General features: G+C 37.5%; 1 protein-coding gene across 1 annotated transcript in view; it reads right to left on the bottom strand.

Annotated features, from left to right (window-relative positions):
• Window positions 1–25,119, bottom strand: part of CSMD3 (CUB and Sushi multiple domains 3) — a 659,839-nt gene that overhangs the window by 291,723 nt on the left and 342,997 nt on the right. Inside the window, exons 13-15 of the mRNA XM_010577127.1 lie at window positions 23,954–24,280; window positions 14,998–15,192; window positions 2,853–2,991 (exon numbers count right to left, since the gene is read on the bottom strand). Of these exons, the coding sequence (XP_010575429.1) occupies window positions 2,853–2,991; window positions 14,998–15,192; window positions 23,954–24,280 (661 nt within the window). The remainder of the gene's footprint in view (window positions 1–2,852; window positions 2,992–14,997; window positions 15,193–23,953; window positions 24,281–25,119) is intronic.

Genomic DNA, 25,119 nt, shown 5'->3' with positions numbered 1-25,119 from the left:
GATAAACACTTCATTACAATAAGGAATGGCACTTGCATTTCTCACTTCTATCATCTCAATTCAGCCTAATAAGCTACTATTTATAACAAAAATCCAACAGATTCTCATCGTAGCTATGCCTGTACAACAGGAGTAAACTCTTTAAAGTATACATGCATGATCATAAAACATAATATGAAAAAGTTATTACGAAACACCTGAAAGCACAAAAAATAATAGTTGTTATTATTATTTGCTTTGTCTGTAAATCTCTTTCTTTTTACCTATGCCTCTGGCTCCATGGCACAGGAACACTTTAGTGTACAGTCATAGAATGCATTACCTCACACATATGCAACATCATAAGAGAGAAGTCATACGAAGATAGGAAGATGGGAGATTAAAAAGAAATAAACTACTGTGCAAGTGGTAAATGGATGTAATGTTAAGGTGTCACTCTGCAGGAAACATATATTAGTAAGAACTGTTCCCTTCTTCTTAGAAATCCAAAAAGAAAGGATGTAAAGATTCTAGACATGTACTGTAAATGTTTTGCCCTGAGAAATTAAAAATCTTTCAAATAACTACACATATTGTGGAAGTCTTAGTATTTGCATCAAGAAAGGGTAGAAAAAGTATTTCTCTTTGTTTTTCAAGACAAAGGTGAAATGTAAAGGACTGGTCAAAATACAAGTTTGTTTATTTTTTTTAATTAAATAGGAAAGCCATTTGGCTAGAGTTTTAAAAGTGTATATTTCAACAAAATTAACCTTCTGTCTTAAGAAAGTCCAGCTGAAGATTTGCAAGTGGAAGGAGCAGAACAAGGACAGTCAGACTAGAATGAGTTTTTAAAAAGAAGCTAATGTATGAATGCCTCAGAATGTAAATTTAAATTATGTGAAAATAATAAAGTTTAAGTAAACCTCCTAACATTATAGTAGTTTACAAAATGTGTTCTTTCAGCACACTATAAAGATTTATTTCATTATTTGGTTTATATAATAACAACTTCTTTACACACAAACATGTAATTACATATCTAAGTGCATTTGTGTGAACATATATGGATATATTTTTACATGTACTCCTTCACAGAAACACATAAGCATACACACACCTTTATGTAAGTAGGGCCTTTCTGGATTGCTGCATCTAAGCAATATGCATATCAGTCCAATTATGGCAAGCGATAGGAGTGTCAAAAATGAGCAGCAATGGAAAAAGAAGTGTCATAATGTCATAATGAGATCAGGTTATAAAGAGGATAGGCACTCTCTGTGATCTGAAGAGACCACATTTTGTTCTTATTGCTCTTAGCTACAAGAGTAATAGGGGTTGTGCAATTTTATCACAAGGCATTAATGCATTACAAACAAAAACTGCACACAAGAGATTGTCAGATTTAATGAAACTTGGGTGCAAAGGAAGAAAATCCAGCTGGCATAGAACTCTGCAAATAAAAAGGTAAATGTTTTTCACTTTGAAATGACTGTCCACATGAAATGTGTAGTTGAAAATGAAATGCTGAATTAAAAATAAATTATTTGAAATTATATTTTTCTTTTCAAAAACGTGAGTTAGTGAAAGTTCCAAAATTGTTCTTTTTCATTTTGCTTTACAAGACAATAAAGAAAACTAATAATTTTCTTTTAATTTTGAACTAATATGAGTTTGATTAATTTCTGCAAGAGGGAGTTATTCACTTCTCTTTTGCATTTTAAATAGCAAAAATTTGGTACAGCTTCATTTTAAGCTGATGTACAGCACTACTGATTTTGGAAGACTAGCTTTCATTTGATGTTAAGGATACGAAATAACTTTGAAGTGTCCATATTACCTGTCCTCTGATTGTATATAATGGCATGTGAACACTTTATTATAGTGTAAGCTATAGTACTAGAAAAAAGTTTTAAACAATCTTATCACAATGAGAAATTTTGCCAAGAAAAGATGGTAATTTTCATATTCTGCTAAAAACAACTTTTGAATTGTACTAAAATGAAGCAATACCTTCTAAGTTGAGGGTGACCAGGAGTAGTCAAAATATGCTGCATAAATAGCAACTGAAAAGTACTTGCATGATATTTGTGCGCTATAACTTTGATCATCAAAGGCCCTTTTTTCTTGGATCATCATCTATCTTTATAATATTTACAATTAAAAAGAATCTAAAACTTCCTTGAAAATATGTAGAATGTAGCATTTTTTAAAAATATATTTTCTGTTTTGCTTTCTCATAAAGAGCTTATATGAAATGCCCGTGTCTTGCTACCATGAAAAATTTAAGGTCCTCAGCACATTTCAATCCTTGGAATCAGAAGGGACCTAAGTAACAGGCAGTAATGTAGGAAAAGTGGAATGCTGCAGTAATTTGGGGAAACTGGAATTCCATCCTGAGAGCACACAGTCCTTTCACAAAAACAGATCAGCTGATTTGATAATTAAAGATTCATGTTGGATAAAAATATGAGTGCATTTAATTCAGTTTTCACAGTTGATTCAGATTTTGAGAGTTGAAGATTTCACAGGTTTGAGAGAAAAAAAATACTTCATAAGTATAATTCATATCACGATTATGAGCAAATGAAACATGCTAATCTTTAAAAACAGACAGAATTTTTACCTGGGCCAGACAGGCTTAGATATATGCAAGAGGGTAGGAATTTCAAAAGCTTTTCAGCACATCAAAGTAGAAATTACACTGAAGATAAAATTTATGTTCTGAAGGCACTAAGGTGTTTTAGAAAATCCTACCTGATAAAACAATTGCTTGATTTTAGACACAGTGCAAATTAATGTTATGACAGAGCTAATAAACTCCTGCTTCTGGGTAAAACTGGAAAATATTAAATAAGAAAAACATTAGCCAAGACCTTTCAAATGTAATTTTGATAGAGTGTCCTGGTTCAGCTTCTATCACCCACTCACAATTCAAGGAATCTTTATAATACCCTGGCCAGCCTGGAGAGAGGATTACTCCACTGGGAGATGAAAAATGCCCACCACATGGAGCTAAAAATGAAACAAAGAGAAAGGTATAATAACACAGACTTCTTATATGTAATTCACAATCATCACTTTCAATATAGAACATCTATAAGGAACAAATTAAAAAAAAATCCAATTGCAGGAAGATGCAACAAGGCTTCAAAGCTGACAGACTGTGGTGTTCAGAATTAGATGGAGACAACTGAATTAAAACCTTAAAAAGATAAAATAAACTGTTCAATAAATTCTAACAAAGCTTTTTATAATGTATTCTTACAGGTACCATCGATTTTCCTGTAATAAAGGACATACAACAAAACATAGTGTTTAAAAAGTATCATTACTTCTGCTTTTAATTGTGAGCAGAGAGATCTGAAAAACTTGCAAAAGCTTCAGTTGAGTATCAAGCTAGAAACTAGTGAGTTGTTATTTTAACTCTGACATGAATCCACTGTCATACCTCATACATTTTGCTTGTTGTGTTGGCAGTTCAAATTCCTCATTCATGAAAAATACAAACTTACCATTCTTACAGAATTAGTTGATATTTTAAAAGCATTTGGCAAATATATATTAAATACTGTAACATGTATATCTGCAAGCAGAATTACTAGAAATAACATGCAGTTTTTCTCTGAGAGACAGTGACTAAATACAAGCTAGGAAAACTGTATTAAAACATAATTGAAACCAATTGTTGGTAATCATATTTAAAGTTTTTCAATGGCTTAATGACACATTAATTACAGGAATAATCTCCACAGCTGTAGGTATTACAAAGATGAAGAGCATTTCTTTGGTAACAATTCTTCATAAATAGTTGAAGAGAATCTGGTACAGAGTGAGGGAAGTTTCCATGAGCTGATCAGTGTGAAGACAGTTAGTCATAGGGCAGAAAAGAGATTCTCAGAACTAATAATCCTATTTGACTGATGCTGATTTTGGCTATGGAGAGCGCTAGTCTAACACAAAGATGGTATAATCTCACAGGTGAAAAGAGTAAGAATCATGACCAACATTGCTAAAGGACAGATCTTTTAGGTTTAAGTCTTGCAAAGCTCTGTGCAGGTTTTTAATTTCATGCATGAATGCAAACCCATTACATCTGATGGATGTACATGTCTATGTAAAGTCAAGTGCATGTGTCATCAGACTTTTGTGAGATCATCTCAGTGGTATGGATGGGTGAGGGAAAGACCATGGGAGTGCTTGGCATGTTTTAGTTTATTTCTTTTCAGTAGGAGATTGATACTCCCCAAATAGAGCAACTAATGCACAGAATTATCTTGAATTCTAGACATCTAAGAAATGCAGTAATTCCATCACTAGAAGTATTAACATTTTTAAAACAGGTAACAAATCATAATGTTTTCCTAGCAATTTAAAATATCTAGGACATCTTATGAATTTAATGCATATTCAGTGTGGTAAATTGAACATACATTGTTCAGCACAAGTGTAAACATCCTCAAAAGACCATATCTATGTATCTTTCTATATGTGTATTATGCATATATCTGAATATACTGAACATACCTATATAGACAAAAATACAAAACAAAAGTCTCCTTGATCCACAGGGGACAAGAGAGAAAAGCAACTATCTCTGAATATGTTTTCCTCTAGAAGAATAAGATATATTTTCCTTGAGCTACAATGTTACATATCAAATAACTAATTTCAATTACTTATTAAGTAACTACTGGGAAAAAATAAATTGTAAAATACATGTCTCTAAACTAAACTTTTTCACTCACTAAAGTGGTGGCATATTGCTGTCCTTTAGTGAATCCAGCTACTTCAGTAAAAACTGTTGCAAGTAGGGACATTTAGTAAGATGTGTTTTAAAATACTACTACTACTACTAATAATAATAATAATAATAATAAAATTGATTACCTAGAATCTTAAGAATAGGCAGTTAGGTGTAATTCTGTAAAAAAAGCTTTTTCGCAGTTGCTCTGACTTGCGTGAGTATTACTTGTGCAAGCTTTCTTTGATGAAAATACCAGGTGATAAGGACCTGATAAGGTGTTATTATCTGCAGCAAATATGTTTTCCAAGATGGTCAACAAAGCAGCATTTAAAAGAGGAAAGCATTACACAGACCATGCTCTTAAACTGGTGACCACTGCCTCAAACGATGAGCAGTCTACAATTTCTTTATTTTCAGGAATTGCTGACTGTTTTATGGAAAATGAAATCTGCAGAATGTATTAGCTATTCAGTTGACACTTTACTTTAAAACTCATTTTTCTTTCACAAAATCTTTTTGATCAGACCTAGATATATGTTCTCTATGTGAGGCAAAGAAGAAAACAAGCAACATACATTTCAGTGCCTTACAGAAGCAGGCAGAAGCAAAATTCATTGCTTCCCCAAAATGCCAGCCATGAAGAAGTAAGTAGCACCTTTTGTGGACAGTGCTAAATCATACAAAGCAGACAGTAAACTTGAACCATTTACATCATTCTCTTTTCCATTGCTATCTGTTGTGCGGTACAGGTGTGCACTGATGCAACCTGGATGAGAACAAAGATTTGTCAAAGATTTCTGAAGAACACAGTATCAAACACTGGATATCCCTTATTCTAGACAAAGTCCTAATGAAACTACCTACTTCTCCTGTGTTATATAAATAAGAATTAAACTAACTGGATAAGTGGTTTCTCCAGGTTCAGCTTAATAAGGTTATCAAGCAATAGCCTTGTATCTCATTATATCTCCTCACTGAGGAGGAAATGGTTTTCAGGGGACTCAAAACAATTATTTGCTCTTTTATAGCTATATTTCCAGAAAATGTTCTGGCCATACCAATTCCACTCCTAGAATGAGGGCACAGTGTTCTGGAGAGCAGAACTTTTTAACACTACTGAGGTGTAAAAGTTATCAATGAGCAGATTCTAAGCTGCAAACTGCAGCAGAAATTGTTAGGATTGGGTGCCTTGGGGTTGAATGAAGAGATACCAGGATTAAACTAAGGATCTTTGTCGCCTTAATCTTCTCTCTTGCACATAACATGGATATGTGCCAAGAGTGGGATTTGTTCATCTGTACAAATAATTAGAGAAGAACATGAACTTCAGTGTGTGTGTGTGTATAAACTTTATTATACGTAATAATAAAGTATGCCACATGGTATCTTATAGACACTATGAAAATACAATTTCTCCAGCTAGAAGTATGCTGAAATACTTTGTTGGTTCTGATGAATATTGGTGTAAATACATTAGCCTATAGAACTATAAATGCATGACAGAGTTATTGTTATCATGAGCTTCTTTGCTTAATTGCTAATTAAGGATTTGATCCAACTCAAATTAGATTTGGTGAGTTTCTCAGGATCTAAACCCTCAGGGACTAAACACATTTTCTAAGGAAAAATCTTATAGGGTTGGTTTTTGTTTTTTGTTTTTTGACCATATTTGTTTGGTTTTTGTTTTGTGACACTTCTAAAAAAAATCACCAAATGACCTGTGAATTCACCAAGCCTCAAAATTCATACATAGCTGATGTAATCAAGCTGGAAATTTTCCCCTGAATTTCATTTTATAAAGTGAAGGATGAGCTTTCTTTGTTTCTTTGCCAGGCTCATTAGACACACACACATATTTATTTACATCATAGGCATCTATATGGAGACAAAGATTTTTAGTTTTCTTTTATTGTGGAATAAAGCATCTTAGTTAGTTGTCCTGGTTTCAGCTGGGATAGACTTAATTTTCTTCCTAGTAGCTGGTATAGTGTTATGTTTTGCATTCAGTAAGAGAAGAATGTTGATAACACTGATGTTTTCAGTTGTTGCCAAGTAGTGTTTAGACTAAGTCAAGGATTTTTCAGCTTCTCATGCCCAGCCAGCAAGAAGGCTGGAGGGGCATAAGAAGCTGGGAGAGGACACAGCCAGGGCAGCTGACCCAAACTGGCCAAAGGGGTATTCCAGACCATAGGACGTCATGCTCAGCATATAAAGCTGGGGGAAGAAGAAGGAAGGGAGGGACATTTGTCTTCCCAAGTAACTATTACGCATAATGGAGCCCTGCTTTCCTGGAGATGGCTGAACACCGGCCTGCTGATAGGAGGTGGGGAATGAATTCCTTCTTTTGCTTTGTTTGCACACACGGCTTTTGCTTTACCTATTAAACTGTCTTTATCTCAGCCCACGAGTTTTCTCACTATTACCCTTCTGATTCTCTCCCCCATCCCACTGTGAGGGAGGTGAGTAAGCAGCTGCATGGTGCTTAGTTGCTGGCTGGGGTTAGACCACAACATTAATAAAGCACTGAAAGTGAGTTATACACTATATGTATGGATTTTGTAACTATCTGAATGCAACAATTACTTATCACTTATTTCTAAACACAAGAAAAAACTTTTGGCCTGTTACCAGAACACTTCAATATTCACTTCCAAAGCAAATGAGATCCGTCAGACCTTCTGAAGATGATGAGAAATGAATGTTCTGAAAGCAGTCCTGCAGAGAAGGACTTGAGGGACTGGTGGATGAAAAACTTGGACATGAGCCGGCAACATGTGCTTGCAGCCCAGAAAGCCAACCATATCCTGGGCTGTGCAAAAAGAAGCATGGCCAGCATTTCGAGGGAGGTGATTTTTCCCCTCTGCTCATGTGAGAGCCCACCTGGAGTACTGCATCCAGTTCTGAGGTCCTGTATTAGGTTTGTGTGGCGGGATTTTGGTAGCGGGGGAGGGGGCCACAGGAGTGGCTCCTGGGAGAACCCGCTAGAAGCTTCCCCAGCTCCAAGTCAGACCCACCTCCGGCCCAGGCCGAGCCCATCAGTGACGGCGGTAGCGCCTCTGAGAGAACAGATTTAAGAAGGGGAACCTGCGGTGAGTAGGGGATTGGAATGTGAGAGAAACCCCTCTGCAGACACCAGGTCAGTGAGGAAGGAGAGGAGGAGGAGCGGGGGAGGAGGGGATGCCCCTGCAGCCTGTGGTGAGACGGCAGGCTGTCCCCCCCCAGCCCAGGGAGGGGAGCAGGGGAGCAGATGCCCACCTGCAGCCCGGGGAGAGAGGAGTCCACGCCGGAGCAGGTGGGTGCCCCCCAAGATGGCCGTGACTCCATGGAAAAGCCCGCGCTGGAGCAGTCTGTGACTGAAGGACTGTGGCCCGTGGGAAGACCCATGCCCTAGCAGTTCATGAAGGACTGCAGCCCATGGGAGAGACCCCACACTGGAGCAGGGGAAGAGTGAGGAGTCCTCCCCCTGAGGAGGAAGGAGCAGCAGAGACAAGATGTGGAGAACTGACCCCAAGCCACATTCCTCATCCCCCTGCACCACTGGGGGGAGGAAGTAGAGAAAATGGGGATTAAAGTTAAGCCTGGGAAGGAGGGAGGGGTGGAGGAAGATGTTTTAAGATTTGGGTTTACTTCCCATTATCTGGTTTTGATTTAATTGGTAGTAAATTAAATTGATTTTGTTTTTTCGCCCCAGCTGAGTCTGTGTTTTTGCCCGTGACCATAAGTGGTGAGTGATCCCTCCCTGTCCTTGTCTCGACCCATGTGCTTTTCTTTATGTTTTCTCCTCTCCATCGGCTTCATGGTGCTTTGTTGCTGCCTGGGCTTAAACCACAACAAGTCCCCAGCACAAGGACACGGCCTGTTAGAGCAGGTTAGAAGGGCCACAAAAATGATCAGAGGGATAGAACACCTCTCCTATGAAGACAGGCTGAGAGTTGGGGTTGTTCAGCCTGGAGAAAAGCAAGCTCCAGGGAGACCTTATTGCAGCCTTTCAGTATTTAATGGGGGTTTACAAGAAAGAAAGAGACTTTTCATCAAGGCCTGTAGTGATAGGACAAGGGATAACAATTTTAAACTGAAAGAACATAGATTTACATTGGGTATAAGGAAGACATCTTTTATGATGCAAGTGGTGTGACACCGGAACAGCTGGCCTAGAGAAGTTGTGGATGCCCTATCATTGGAAGTGTTCAATGTCAGGTTGCACAGGGCTTTGAGGAACATAATTTAGTTGAAGATGTCCCTGCCCATGGCAGAGGGGGGGACTAGATGATCTTTAAAGGTCCCTTCCAACCCAAACCATTCTATAATTCTATGAGGACATAATGTTACTGCTGCAAAGATGGAGCCATGTAAATTACTACTGCATGTACATTTAATACAGACTTGATCCAGTTTCCAGCAAAGGCAAGGGGTAGCCTTAAACTGATTTCATAATGAATTGGTCAGGGACTTTTACTGGGGGGAAAAAAAAAAAAAGAAGAGATAGGAAGTTAATTCTGCTCCAGTAGTAATTTATTTATGCATTTACCTAAACAAGCACATGATCTGGACTATGACTACACAGCTTTTGAACATCTCCAAGGAAGGAGACTCCACAACCTCTCTGGGCAACTGTCGTGGTTTAACCCCAGCCAGCAACTAAGCACCACGCAGCCGCTCACTCACTCCCCCCCATCCAGTGGGATGGGGGAGAAAATCAGGAAAAGAAGTAAAACTCCTGGGTTGAGATAAGAATGGTTTTATAGAACAGAAAAGAAGAAACTAATAATGATAATGATAACACTAATAAAATGACAACAGTAGTAATAAAAGGATCGAAATGTACAAATGATGCGCAGGGCAATTGCTCCCCACCTGCCGACCGACACCCAGCCAGTTCCCGAGCAGCGAATCCCTGCCCCCCACTTCCTAGTTCCTAAACTAGATGGGACATCACATGGTATGGAATACACTGTTGGCCAGTTTGGGTCAGGTGCCCTGGCTGGGCATGAGCAGCTGAAAAATCCTTGACTCTAGTCTAAACACTACTGAGCAACAACTGAAAACATCAGTGTTATCAACATTCTTCACATACTGAACTCAAAACATAGCACTGTACCAGCTACTAGGAAGACAGTTAACTCTATCCCAGCTGAAACCAGGACAGCAACTTATGCCAGTGCTTGGTCACCCTCACAGTAAAAAAGCATTTCATGATGTTCAGATGGAACTTCCTGTGTTTCTGTTTGTTCCCATTGCCTCTGGTCCTGTCACTGGACACCACTGAAAAGAGTCTGGCTCTGGCTTCATCTTCTTCGCACCCTCCCTTCAGGTATTAATATACATTGATAAGATCCCCCCCCCGAGCTTTCTTTTCCTCAAGCTAAACAGTCCCAGCTCTCTCAGCCTTTCCTCATAGGAGAGATGCTCCAATGCCTTAATAATTTTTGTGGCCCTTCATTGGACTCTCTCCTGTATGTTCCTTTCTTGTACTGAGGAGCTTAGGACTGCACATAAACTCCAGGTGTGGCCTCAGCAGTACTCACAGTAAAGAGGAAAGATCACCTCCCTCAACCTTCTGGCAATACTTTGTCTTATGCATCCCAGGACACCATTAGCCTTCTTTGCTGCAAGGGCACGTTCAACTTGGTGTCCACCAGCACCCCCAGGGCCTTTTCTGCAAAGCTGCTTTTCATCTGCGTGGCCCCCGGCATGTATCAGTACATGGCCTTGTTCCTCCCCAGGTGCAGGACTTTGCACTTCCCCTTGTTAAACTTCATAAGGTTCCTATTAGCCCCTTTCTCCAACCTGTTGAGGTCTCTCAGAATGGCAGCACAACCCTCTGGCGTATCGGCCACTCCTCCAGGTTTGCTGGTGTGGCAGACTTGCTGAGGCTACACTCTGCCCCATCACCAATATAACTATTTATGTATTTAATTATCAGAAAGCACTCAAATTTTTTGATTACTAGTATCATGTTAAGTATCCATTTAGACAGAGAGCAGAAGCATCTTACTCGGCAGCAAGAGAAAGCTGCACCATAAAGTTTCATAACACCACTTTCCAGTGGACATTATGCATACAAGGCTACACAAGGAAAATAAATGAGCAACATTGTGTTGGAAAGGTCTTAATGTACTGCTGACAGGCATATGTCTCTACTAAAAATAGTGTGAAATATACAGCATTTTCCCTCAAAGACATGGCTATTTCTTAAATTTCTGTATTTTTTTCACCTAACAGTCTGCAAAGCATTTTGGTTGCTCATTTCCACAAAGCAGCACAGTACATACCATTGTCTATATTAACCTGGACCTCTCAATTACAAAAATAGATTAATTTTGCTCTCTTTGACACACATTCAAATTGAAGATCATGAATTATCATACATTTGTCTGATCTTCATTTTTCTCAGGAGATAACCAAGCGCCTATGTTAAAATGATGAACTGTTGTAAAGAGGTATTTTGTATTTTTAAGGCCATAACAGCCCATCTTTCTCTTACTGTGTAGGGAAAAAAAGGGTTTCTAAAAGATATATAAAGTTCAGAATTCAATATGTTGCAAACATTTCTAAATATGCAGATTTAGACTTTTTTTTTCCTCACTGATGGTTTTAAATTACTGTTTATCCCCTTTACCTTAAAGTTCCTTTTTCATGCTACCTTCAGCAAACAGTACCAAACAGTAATGTATTTAAACTCATATTCACCTCAGCAACCAGAAGGTTAACGCTCCAACATTCATCAACCCTACATTTTATTGTATATAACCATTTATACATATTCATAATACATATGGAGCCTGTAAACTACAAAATGTATCAAGAAGAATAGGAATACCAGATGGCCTTACTCTGAGCCAGTATACTACCATAGTTGGAATACAGTATTGCTAAACTAGTACAAAGCTCCATTTTCTCACAAAATTTCCATGAAACTGTTAAAGATTGTCTTTGGAATACAAAAAAGTAACTCTCTTACAAAAACACCCCTATGAATATTCCATTAAAAATAATGCCCATTGTAAGATTGCCTAAATTTGGAGTAATTTCTCTTTGTATTTGGGATCTGAGAATAATAGTGTTTTGCTGTTTTGTTTTTGGTTTTGTTTTTTAAAAGGAAGTCTTTCTTATCCTTCCCCTGATTATGGTTCTTCCTGATGTCTGCAGTGCAAGATTCAATAGAATTTTTTATTTGACTTTCACCATCACATGCTGATGTCCTACACCCAGGAGTCCTTCCCTTCAGAACAGCTGAGTGACTGGGCTTATCTTAAAGAGCCTTGTTTTTTAGAAAATAAAACTCTCCAGTCATCTTGCCAAAAGATTGTTTCCCTGACCTTTTTTACACTGATTTTCAGACTCTGTTCTTTCTTCCAGTTCTATTTGATGGTTGCCTGGCAGATTCATACCCACTGTCAGTATGTTAAAAACAAAACACTAGAAATATAACATAACTAGAGGTTGTCATCAACCAGAATCTCTTTGTCAAACATGGGTCTATGCCAAATACCGAAAGCCAATCTTAGCTTGATCTAAGAATTCTCACAAAGTTGTTTCTATTTATTTCTTTGTATAGTAAGGTGCAAGGGTTGAGGCAGGAAATTTCCATATGTGAGTATGAAGAAAGTTTTGAGGATGGCAGGCTAATCACTGAACATCTTGTAGATTCATAGTTTTAGACCTTTTTTTCAAGAGCTTATCACCCATGCTACAGAACAGCAGGATATTAAGCATTACAGGAGTTATGCAGGAAGACCAAGGTTAGAGCTGCAGCACAGGTACAACAGCATAATATTACAAGAGATTATGGGAAAATCCTCCATATAACCCTCACACAGGAAGGATGAAAGGCACAAGGACAGGAATCCCAAATTCAAAAGCATCAGGGAACAGCAAAAGCTGCTCCACTAGAGAAGAAAAGCCAGGAGTCATGCACCAAGGAGCACACAGACACACACAGGCAGAGTTAGTGCCTTCACAGACAGAGCATCATCCAATTCCATCTGAGCAAGGTGAACAGGACTGGATTGGTGACAGGAAAAGGGTCTGGTGACAGCCAAGTGACCATCAGAATAATGCAACTGAAGGGTTAGGTCTGAGGTCAAACCAGGAAGTCCCATGAGCTTGTTGAGATCAGCAGAGAATGGCTGGAGACCAGCTCTCTTGTGGCATTGCTGGGGCAGGGACTGACAGCCCCAGGCTGAGCTGAAATGGGACGCTGGGCCATGGGCAGGGCTGGAAGGAAGCTGGTCAGGATTGCCCTGAAAAATGAGCATGCTGACCCTAGGCATCTGCACCACATATATTATTAAATGGTTCTCTCCTATATATTGTAATAGCTTTCTGCAATGGAAGGAGAACTGCACAAGCAGTTACATTCAGTGTCTCCTAGTCAGTATGTAGAGTTCATGCCTTTGACTTCATGTGTGACAATGAAATTATGAGGTGTGTGTAAGGCAAGCAAACTTCACCTTATATTAAATCACTATGTGTTACAGGCAAATGTGTATACAGTCAATAAAAATGCTGAACACTCCATCAGACCAAATTACATTATTAGCTTAAAAATATTTTCATTTGCCTTCAAATTTTTTCTTAAATTTTAAAAATATATCTAATTCTACAGTTGATAAATACATCTAATTGAAATATACTAGTGTCACAACCTCTAGGATTCCAATATATGTTCCATTTAGAGACTCAGACCACCTATGGATCAGATTATCTTGCGCATGTACGGACATTTAAAAATACCCCCATTAATTTAAGTTTTTAATGTAACATTGAAAATGCAACCTTATATTTTATTTGCAGTGTTGTATAGCTCCATGAACCTTATAATAAAGCAAGGGCATTATAGGGTATACTAATCTTATCTAGGGAAACTGATCCACCTTATATCTATTAAACAATAATAATTTATCACAGAAAGTAAACTGAATGCAAAGGATACACATTCATGTATTAAAATTAAGCAAATTTTGTTAGGAAGGCAGTTACATAGTGAAAATAAGACCTAAGCTTTTGTTTAAAATAAAAACTAACAAACTATAAATCAGAGATTATATCATTATTGATTAAATCATGTATTTTTTAAATAGCAACTTTTACAAGCAACTGAATTTTTTTTTCACTTTAGGTGAAGAGATCTTAAAATATAGACAATGAATGAAGCAAAGATTATATTTCTGTATCTATTAGTATAAAGAAGTCCAACAAAATATGCATAGCACTGTGTTTTAGAGGTTGTGATGTATGCAAGTATTTAATTTCTATAAATAGGAAGATCAATTGCTTAGAGAATCTTCCCCAGCCTAGGTGTCACTGTGGATAGAAGAAACATAAGCACTGCAACAGAGAGGTAAAACTTCTCAAATGGTTTTAAATACCATAGCTGAAGATCTGAAAAGAGATCAGAACTTCATTCTAATCTAATATTGTATCAGCAAACGTCACTGAGCACTAAAATTATTTTATATAGTTCATCTGTCTGAAGTAGGAAGTCAATAGCTATATTTTGAAGAGAAAACCTTCTATATGAAACCAGATGAAAATAATTAAAAAAAAAAATCCAAAACCCCCAGACTTCTTGACTGCTTAAGAACCTTGAGTGACAAGTTGAACAAGAGATTTAAATATCGAAGAACAGAAACATGTAATATAGTAAAATAAGGTTCAGTGAAACAGAAAGATTTTCTTATTTTCTTCTTCCCTCCTATTTCTTTCTCCTAGGTATTACTGAGGCCAATCATGATACCAATTGGACTGGAATTCAAAAATGTAGAGATGAATTTTGTTGGTGTATTGCTAGCACTGAAGCTCACTGCTTTAAACAGTTTCTCAAATTGGACAAATACATGCTTTAAAAAGAACAAATAAAAGGGCAGGAGTGATCTTTTCAAGCATAAAATATCTTTGGGATACTGCAGTTCCACCAGTGCCAAATGAGAGCTATCTGAAAGTATGAACAGTGTAAACTATTCCCATTCCAATCCTAACAAGTTCCTTAAATGAGTCATTGTTACAGAAGTTATATAGCAGTGCTTGCATCACTGATGTTTATACCATTTTTTTCTGTGTTTTTCTTCTGTCCTTATAACAGTTATAAGAAAAATTCATTCCCGCAGACAGGTTTATAATAAAAGCTCATGCCTCGCTGGACTCCTTTATTAAGGACTAGGTTTTACAGGAGCTTTGTGCTATGCGTTTGCAAAAATCTGAACTTCATTTGGTGACAACTTAAAAGACATCACAGCAAGTTCTTCTGAATCAGAAAGAAATATTATACATACCTCCACACTTCGGGATAGGTCCACTCCACATTACTTTTCCATCCATCAGCATGCAAGTAATTGTTTCAGTTCCTTGGGTTTTAATAAATCCTTCCTCACATATAACAGAAATTGAGCTCCCCAGCTGAAAGTTGTCACCAAAACGCCGAGCATTGATTGGCACTCCAGGATCAGGGCACTCATTATGTCCAAATGCTTTTCAAAAGAAAAAAAAAAGATGGGGAGGGGAAATAGTGTGATAAATCTTGCAAGTAAGATGACATTTTTAGGATTTTATTCTGCTAGTTAAGAACAAACTATATTAGGAAACAGTAAGAAACAAATGCTTCACCAACAGCAGAAAATGTATACTAATACAAAAAATTGCTTACAATATGATAAAGTTATATCAGCAAGAATCTTAGTTTCAACAGCTAGGCGCTGGCTGATTTCAGCAATGGCTAAGTTCTCTTTTCCAATAGCCCATCCTATCCAATGTTACAATGGGCCAGAAGCATCCATCAGAAAGGCAAGCATCTACTATGTAATAATTTCAGTCATTTTTTGTGTTTTCAATTCACCATCACAACCATTCGAGCCATACTGACCTCGGTGTGCCTGATATGGCCATAGTCTATTTTGTTTCCTGTACTGAGAGCCGGTGAACAAAAGGGATGATGTCAGTGAAAGAAAGAAAGAAACACTGAAACTTTAACCACATCATTATATTTAAGGTCAAAGAAATTCTTAGCATGTACAAATCCTTCCAAAATTTCAACTTTATCTATGGGCAAATTAAAAAATTTTAATTTCCCTGCATATATCTAAACACTATAACAAAGATCGTCCATGTCTTCTACTACAGAATACACCTTACACTGGGAGAGCAAACAAGCTCATCTTCCTACCAAAAGTGAGCAAAGTCATATTTATAGCAATATCATTAAAACCCATGCATTAATTAGTTATTATATTTTGATATTTAATTTATTAAAAATACTGCACATAAATCTTAACTTTTAAAAAATGTTGATTTTTCAGTGAGAACAAATATCACAAGTACAATATCCACCTTCCTCACATGTGATCACTGCAAATTATAACTTCATATATATGCCTACATATGGAGACATCAGAAAGGACTGCGTCCTAAAAAGATAATAAGCACAATTTTTTTCTGCAGGTTTACTAATGTGTCTGCTAGACAAAAAATATCCAAGTTCCCCCATGAAATTTTTAAAAAAGCAGTATTTCATTAACTTAGCAGAATGATTTCTCAGACGTTGCATTACAGAAATATTAAGAATCATAATAACAGACAAGAGAAAGCATTCATTTATTGACAATTTAAATTAGGAAATTACATATATTGGGAATGAAAATAGTGCTTTCATTGAATAGTTGTCTACCATGTGAGGATGGCATTAAAAAATTAATGCAATCCCATACTTTTCATAGGGGCTACAAAAACTTTTTCGATATTTTGCGCACAGTCATCACTTTTAGTGGGGGATTGATTGCCTGTTTTTCTTGCTAGATTCAGACAACAGAGATAGATTTTCAGCATTGTTATCTGTAAATGTAGATAAACACTGACTCCAGGTATAGCTTGCTTGTGTATGACACCAGTTTATTAAGGCTTCAAAGTCGGTTGATTGCTCTGTATTTCAGCTCAGGAACTGAGAGCTGTGGCTGCTACTGCTGCTCCTATGGAAGCAATTGTACAGTATAGGATGGCTATGTGAGGCAAGAGAATGAAAGACAACCCTTCCCCACAACAGCAGTCACTCTCTTAGCCTAGCCTGGCTGCAGTTACATTACTTGATGCATAAAATTCAGTCCGCCAATACTTCTGAAAAGCTTCATGGTGGAGCTGTAATATTATATACAAGCCTTAAACCAAAAAGAAAAAGAACATGGGTATATCCTTAATATTTTACCCATCATCAATAAATCAAGAAACCATGGAAAAGTTCTTCATGCAATATTACATATAAAGAGGAGATCCAGTTTTCCTGACATTTATACTCATCAACTGTCATGACTGTAATGGTATTTTAAGTAGTATCTGGAAAAAAGCCAGGCAGCATAATCACAGCACAGGGTGACGGTGAAGTACTTTCAGTTCTGATATTAACTCAGAAGGATGTTAAAACCTGTATTTTGTATCAAAAAAAATGTGAAGGGGAGGAACTGCAGAGATCTCAAGAGATAGGAAGGCAGGAATTAAGCTAACCATAACTCATCTGGTCTGCTCTGAAAGGTCCTTAGAAGCAGGGCCAGAAAGGAGTGGACCACTGGTGCGATTAATTGTTTTGGTAGATTGCCCTACAAAGAGTTTTACTTGACAAGTCTAGCAATGGCTTTGGAGTAAATGTAACCCTTTCAGAGGAAAATACCAAAGAAGAAACAGAAGTTAAGAGAATATCAAATAATAAAGAGATTCTTCATTAAAAAAAACAGTTTTGAAAGGTTGTTAAAAGTTATGCAAACAACTAGTAGGTTATTCAGTATCATCACATGTAAACTCATACTTCTGTGTAGTACATAACAGCTTGAAGAATTCCATCTTGGGAAGTACTGACTGAAAAAATCTAGCAGGAGGAAGTGCCAGCAAAAATGTGCCATGATGGACATACTCTATCGCAGCAATAAAACAGACTAAAGCAGTCTTTGGACATAAAAGCAGCATCTGGTATTGTCAATGTCTTGGCCTACTGAGCTGAAATCACTTGAGTAATTAGGCTGAAGGCAGGGCCCACAGTTTGACCTTTGGCATGTTGCTATGTAATTCATAGGGTTGTAACTTTTGCTAGATAAAGCACAGTTATACAGTTGTAATGAAAACAGCAACAAAAAAATCTGTGTAAGTGGTAGAAACAGCAAATCTAAACTTATACAAAAATATTTGCCTACACCCTGATCAGTGAGCAACAGCTCAAAGCAGTCCACCAACTAGCAAAAATCAAACAATCTGGAAGATGCTCTCCACCTCAAGAAAATCATCCACCTCAGCCCAAAGGGAGGTTGGCATGACTGTGGCTTCTGGAATGCCTGCCCGTGGAGGACCTCCAGGGACACCTGGGACCAAACTCTCATGGCTGGAGCTGACACACTTCCTCCCAACCACTGACAACCCCTGCTTCTACCAATGAGGAAAGGGGAGATAGATATAATCACTCCCAACTTTGTAGTAGTCTTTGCATTAACAACTTTGTCACAGGCAATAAATATCCTTTCTCCTTCACGTATGTTCAGTTGTTGCATATAATTAATGTGTGCATTTTGTCTGTCCTGACCTAAACTAGGAAATCCAGACTGAAGCAGAGAGACTTCACTGCTTGTAATTTATGTGACCATATTCAGATACTGTGTCTAGTTCTGATCTCCATAATTGAACAAAGATGTAGATAAAGCGGGAAGCATTCATAAAGGAGTCACAAATAAGGTAAGAGGCTCAGACTGAGGAGTTCAATGTATACAGCTTATTAGAGGGAAGATTAAGGGATGACTGCTTTTATAAATACCTTCACAAAGACCAGAAATGTCATTAAGGGCTCCTGTGTTTGGGATATAAACTGGAAACAAGGAGCCAGGTGTAAGTATGCAGTTCTATAGCAACTTAAACCAATCTAATTTCAGGTTGCTATGTTCATGCATTCTGCTGCACCCAGTAAAGCACTCTCCTGCCTTATTCCCCCTTTTGCATCAACAGTAGTGCATAGCCAGTGTTACGGAAGCTCACACAATCAAATCCAACAGGTGCTAGATCTCAGATTTATTCTTCAGTAAAAAGTTAGTTAGAACTCCAGTAACATTTGTAAACCACAGGCTCAATGAAGTAAGGGGAATTAGTACTATACAGCTGACTTAAGAACTCGTAAAATTTAAAATGATGGCTCAAAATGCACATATCACTCACCAAAAAGATGAGGGCTCTCAACCTCGAGGAGTTCGCTCGGGCGGTGCCCCGACCCAAGGGGGAGTCCCCAGCTGCAGACCTGCTGCTCTGAGGAGGACTGATTCAAAATGTCCTCCGGCAGGACCCCGTTTATACCCTTGTCGAATATGATCTGTGGTCATTTTAATCCCTATTGGCCAAGAAGGTCAACACTTCTGTGTACCTGGCGCATCTCGACTGGTCAGTTCAATTTTCAACCTGCAGCCTCTAGGGTTTGGGTTTTTTTTTTCCTCTCCTCCCTGCCTGGAGAAGTTTCGTTTCCTGTTGGGGCAGGGTGTACCTGCCACAGCCAGATATAAGTAAACCAATACATGGATCTGACCAAGCTTAAAATCACAGCCTTTTGAGTTCCTATTCTTCTGGCACATTCTCTGCATCATCCATTTTCAAGTCACACATTTCTGTGGGCTTGTCCTAAAATTTAACTCATTAGAAATCTTCATCAGACTTACTGAAGTAACTCAAAAAGACAAGACATTTGAAATCTAACTTTTGTTTACTTCCAACGTAAGTTGAATTTATGTTTAGTTTTACTGGAATGAGAATAATTATCTGAGACCATGTATGTTGCCATAATAAAGATAAATATGAGATAAAAATAGTTTCTGGGAAATACTAATTAAAAATCAGATTATGTACTAGTAACTCAGTTTTATTCTTCTCCATCTTATAAGTAAAAAACATTAATGAAGTTCTTTACATTAGTAGCCTACATTCCTTGTAGAAAAGATTGATCATGTTGTACCTTTTCTGTGATATACTGTTTCTACTCTTGAAAGGGGCAAAAAGAGACTGATAGCTTTGAAATATATAAGCAGGAGTGTTAGCAGAAAATGGATATTTTTAATTAACTTTGGGTTTATGAATGCCAAGATGGAGTGAAAATTATATTAATCCCTTTTTTATCCTCTCTCTTGGCCTTAAACTATTTATTATGGAAAAATTACTTCTGTAATTTATCAGATTGCAGCTGTCTTTACTGAATAAAGATTAGACACATTTCCTGGTGTTATTTTTGCTTTTGTAAGTAGATTTTAACTAGACTTTAACAAACACACACACACCTCCATTCTAGGCTAAACACACACATAAAAAGAAATAAAAATATAAACGTGTTAAACTGCTCAAATATGGAAAACACTTCTTTAAAGTACTTCTTTTCAGAGTGAGCAGGTTTCATTATAAAACTAGTGAAAGTTAATATTGCATTGTTACTTTTTTATAAAAATTAAAATTGTACCATTTGGTACTATCAGTGCATACTTTAAGTGACTGTTAATTGAGAGATATCATAATCGGACTACCACATGCCCAAGGAACTCTGCAAATTTTTTAAAGGACCAGAATTTATTCTGATTAGTATAATTACACGGCACAGAAATATTAAACCTGAAGTCTTGGCAGTGTTTGATGAATTGTTCCAAGTTTTTTTCCAAATACAAACTAAATGTAAGGATTATCCCATGCTAATCAACTGCATCTTTAATTTTTACTGTAAATCCTATTTTAACTGACCTACATTTAGTTCTAGTTCTGCAGAATGGGATGACCTGAGAATACCCATTTATACACGGGCCTAATTTTTACCCAAGAAGACTGCCTTAGACTCTTCAATAATTTTCTGGTTTTGTTTTTTTCTCATTACTAGATTTAGGCTTGACACCATAGAGAACACCAGAGTGAAACCTTAAAGAAGTAAGCAGAACTCTTATAAATGTTAAAAGGACATGAAACAGAAGAAAACATAGAGCAAATGTTACAACTTATTTTAAGAAAAATTGATTCAATATCTCATTTTCAGTATAACTGATTTTATATTTCAATAGTACTGAATAACCCCAGACCTGCCAATATTTAGTTACAGCACTAAGATACCTAGCTACAGCTCAAAGTTTAGGTTGCAATGATCACCGGTAGCTATAGAAACCAATAAGAAAACATCATATTTTCTTCATGCTTACATTCTACATTTGTGAGAAATGACCTGGGGATGAAGCAGCTAAGATAGAGGGCTGGGAGCTGAAATATAAGACAATATCAAGAAAAAGATGTTTACACAGTAATCTGCTGTCAGCTTATCTCTTTCCTATCCAGACAGCAATGTTCAAGGTAAGTCCTAAGAAATACTTCTCTGAAAGACTGACAACCTAAAACAAAACAAAACCAGAGAGAGATAAAAAAAAGATGGAGAGGTGAACTATGATGCAAGAAAAGTAGAGAGCCACAGGGGAATTTAGTCCTTGCAATACTGTGAAAATAATATTAACATTCCTTGGAGGAAAACGTGGAGTCTGGAATCTCTCAGTTACCAAGCCCACTTAATGTCATTTCCTTTTTTGTTTAGTGGATCTTTTTTGTTTTACTCAGAGAAAAACAGCTTCAACAATAAAGACTATATTTTTCATAAAGCCAAGCATGTAATACATACTTCTGGGAAGGGGAGATGTAGGTATACAGCTCTCCTTCAATTCATGCAGTTGAAGATTCACTTACATTCCAGGTAAGCCTCTGAATTACCATACTCTTAGGTGTTAGGGAGAAAGACAGGAATGGGACCAGTTACTCATTGCATCAGACTTTTGGGATATCAAAACATCCATCATCTTTTGCCTATTTTGTCTACCGGTTGGCATGGAAAACTACTCTGCTACCTCTACCATCAGAAAGAAAAAAAAAAGAAAAAGAAATCCAAATGTGTGAGGTGAGGCAGCTCTGGGTGGAGGGTATGATGATCTCGCCAACAGCCACTCTGTTATCTCTACCATCTTCTACACATAGCAGCAAGCCTGATACTTCAGGCATTTCATCTCCTTCCGATTTCCTTCCAAGTCCCCAAAAAGAACAACTTGGCTAAACCCAGTCCTTCTCTCTTCACTGCTGGGGTGGCAAAATTCAATTTTGCATATGCTCCCAGGAAAGCCTCACACTATGTTTTGCAGTGTTATTCATGCTGTGGGCTTACATATTGCATCATCATGTCTTCCCTAGCTGGGAATATATCCTGCGTGGACTTTGGTGTAGAATAAATGCCAAATTATTTGATAGCAGTACAACGTAGGCCATTCTTCATATGTCCTTCAGAAGAAATGTAATGATTTTGCCAGCAAAAAGTAATGTGAGTAAGTGCTAATGGTATTTAGTACTGGAGAAGACATTTAATGTCACCTTCAATTATTATGCTGTCAGTAAATGTAGTGCCAAGTAGTAAATGTGGAGCTATTTACGTTTTTGGTTAGTTTCAACCTTTTCACCTCCCTCAGGACAGAAGCAAGTGAAATACACAGAACTCCATTTTAATGAGAAACTCTCTGTTTCTGTGTAATAGATAAACTCAATACAAAAGGTGACAGAAGATGTTGGTTTGCCTTCCAAAAGCTACAAATAGGTAGGTACAATCCAGAGCGCTCAAGACAGAAGCTCGACTACTATTTACTGCAGTTGCTCTGAATGGCAGTCTAGAAATTTCTCTCCCCATGGCTGTTACAGCTCTAAGTTAAAAATGCATTAATCAGGATATAATTAATAGGAACCTACCTCCAGCCTCTATACAAGCATACCAAACCAGAGTAACTAACGATAGTATGATAGTATTCTTTTTAACATTGTAATGGTGTAGCCCGGCACAACACACAAGCATTTTACATAAGCATGTGAGCAATTTGATCACCAAAAGGGCAAAGATAGACAGGTGTAGTTGCACATAGGAGGCATCCAAGTAGAAAAAAATTGCTAAACAAAAGACAAGATAAGCACAAGGGACTGTAAATAGGCCAGACATCCTCCTGAATACACAAGGATGACTGGCAAGACGAAAAAGAACAAGGTAAGTAGCACCAGGAGAACAGGACTCCTCCTTTTCTGGGAATGGGAAAAATAGCTTAGAATCATAAGCCACAAGGAAGGCAAAACAGAGGAAAAGAAGACAAGCCTATTGCAGTGTCTTGGTTTCAGCTGGGATAGAGTTAATTGTCTTCCTAGTAGCTGGTACAGTGCTATGTTTTTGAGTTCAGTATGAGAAGAATGTTGATAACACACTGATGTTTTCAATTGTTGCTAAGTAGTGTTTAGATTAAGTCAAGGATTTTTCAGCTTCTCAAGACCAGCCAGTGAGGAAGCTGGAGGGGCACAAGAAGTTGGCACAGGACAGAGCCAGGGCAGCTGACCCAAACTGGCCAACGGGGTATTCCATACCATGTGACATCACATCTAGTATAGAAACTGGGGGGAGTGGGGGGGGGGAGAATCACCACTTGGGGACTAACTGGGCGTCGATCAGCCAGTGGTGAGCAATTGCACTGTGCATCATTTGTACATTCCAATCCTTTTATTATTACTGCTGTCATTTTATTAGTGTTATCATTATCATTATTAGTTTCTTCTTTTCTGTTGTATTAAACTGTTCTTATCTCAACCCAGGAGTTTTACATCTTTTTCTGATTTTCTCCCCCATCCCACTGGGTGGAGGGGAAGTGAGTGAGTGGCTGTGTGGTGCTTCGTTGCTGGCTGGGGTTAAACAACATGCGGTTTGACTTCTCTTATCAAAGAGATCCTACAGCTTCCCACGTTAACTGTGGTGACTAGGAGCTAGCGTGGACTGCAGCTCCAGGATATTATATGCATTCACAGCTACACCAGAATATGAGTGTACAAGAGCAACAGTTTTGTATACGTAATGCTGGTGATTAACATTATGTAGGATTTAACCAGCAGCACAAAGTGTGCTGTTAACAAATTTAGTAAAGTTCTGCTTTACAGTTTGAAACTGGCCTGATTTGTCGGTCTTCTAAACACTCCCATCACAACGATTTCTAATGTTGTAAATGATAAATATGCACATATTTTCAGCCCTAACACTGTATTTGAAAGACAATCTAAACACCTAGATTAGGTATCTGTAGGTATATAGGATATGTTTGAAGGTGTATTACCATGTCATTTTTACATACTTATACATATCTCCTAAACTGTATGTTGAAAACAAAACACACACATACATGAAAAAATAATATTACTTACTGTTGTAAGTGATGTTAAATCCACGTCCTGACATTGAATGGTCAGCTTGAAATTCCAGACGTAAAATATGACCATTACTGGTAAGATGGGAAGGAACTTCAGCACCTGTAAATGTTCCTATTATGGGGGAATCTGGAGAGTCACCATCTTTAACTGCAAGAAAGTCAAACTGAGATTCCAAATCAAAGTCATTAAAAGAGAGATGGATTCGGCTCCCAGGGTCTGAAATTATTGTCCAGATACAGTTTAAATTATTCCCATATCCCTCTGGATAATCAGGTGAAAGAACTGTTCCCATTGGTGCAGTGAAATTGGAAAGGCAAGGAACTGCCAAAGAAAGAGAGAAAGAAATTAGATAATAGAATAAAATGTTTCAATAAGGATTTATTTTATTACTAATTTTTTATAAGGGGTCCTTAAACTTGTTGATTACCTCAACTGAATAATTCAGTATTTGTTACGATGTGTGAAGCCAGAAAGAAGGTTCTTTTTTTTTTTTATCTTATTCCCTTCCCCTCAATAAAACTACCTTCCAAGCAGAGACCCCAGGTAACAAAGAACATCCTGTTGCACTGGAAGCCCACAGCAGTCCTTATAATTTACCCATGTTCAACAATCCTTAATCACTTGGCACCACTTATTTTCTCCTTTAGGGAACTGTTTAGATGAGCAGACCTCTCACTGAGCCCATTAAAGAGGCAGAAAGTCAATAGCACGCTTATCATTTGTTGTTCACACAGAAGCACAAGAAATTAACTAGCCTCAAAGAGACAACAGAGTTGTTTTGTTGTTATCAGGATAATATTTTAAATTCAACCATTTCAGTTAAGCCATATTAAATTGAGTTGCAGGGATGAAAGCAACTGATTGCACTCTGAATAGATTTGATCTGTGCTATTTTAGTGGAAATGTTACGAAGGGTGTTGCCACAAGTACTTATCACAACATGGTTTTCACTTACGCTGTATAACGTAACTGCAAGAGAGCTATAAATGTCTATGATCATTTAAGTGCTAAAAGACATTCATATATAATACATGGGGAAAAAATGTAAATAATTTAAACCCTTGATTACAATTCAACAACTTCTCATCTAAGGAAATTTATTAACTTATAAGAGTAGCTATAAAAAGTGTATCACACATACAAAATCTACAGAATCCTAC

Source organism: Haliaeetus leucocephalus, unplaced genomic scaffold (genome assembly GCF_000737465.1).
Source record: "Haliaeetus leucocephalus isolate CR32 unplaced genomic scaffold, Haliaeetus_leucocephalus-4.0 Scaffold555, whole genome shotgun sequence".
NCBI lineage: Eukaryota > Metazoa > Chordata > Aves > Accipitriformes > Accipitridae > Haliaeetus > Haliaeetus leucocephalus.
Note: the sequence above shows the minus strand (reverse complement) of the source record. Positions and strands in the feature narration are given on the sequence as shown.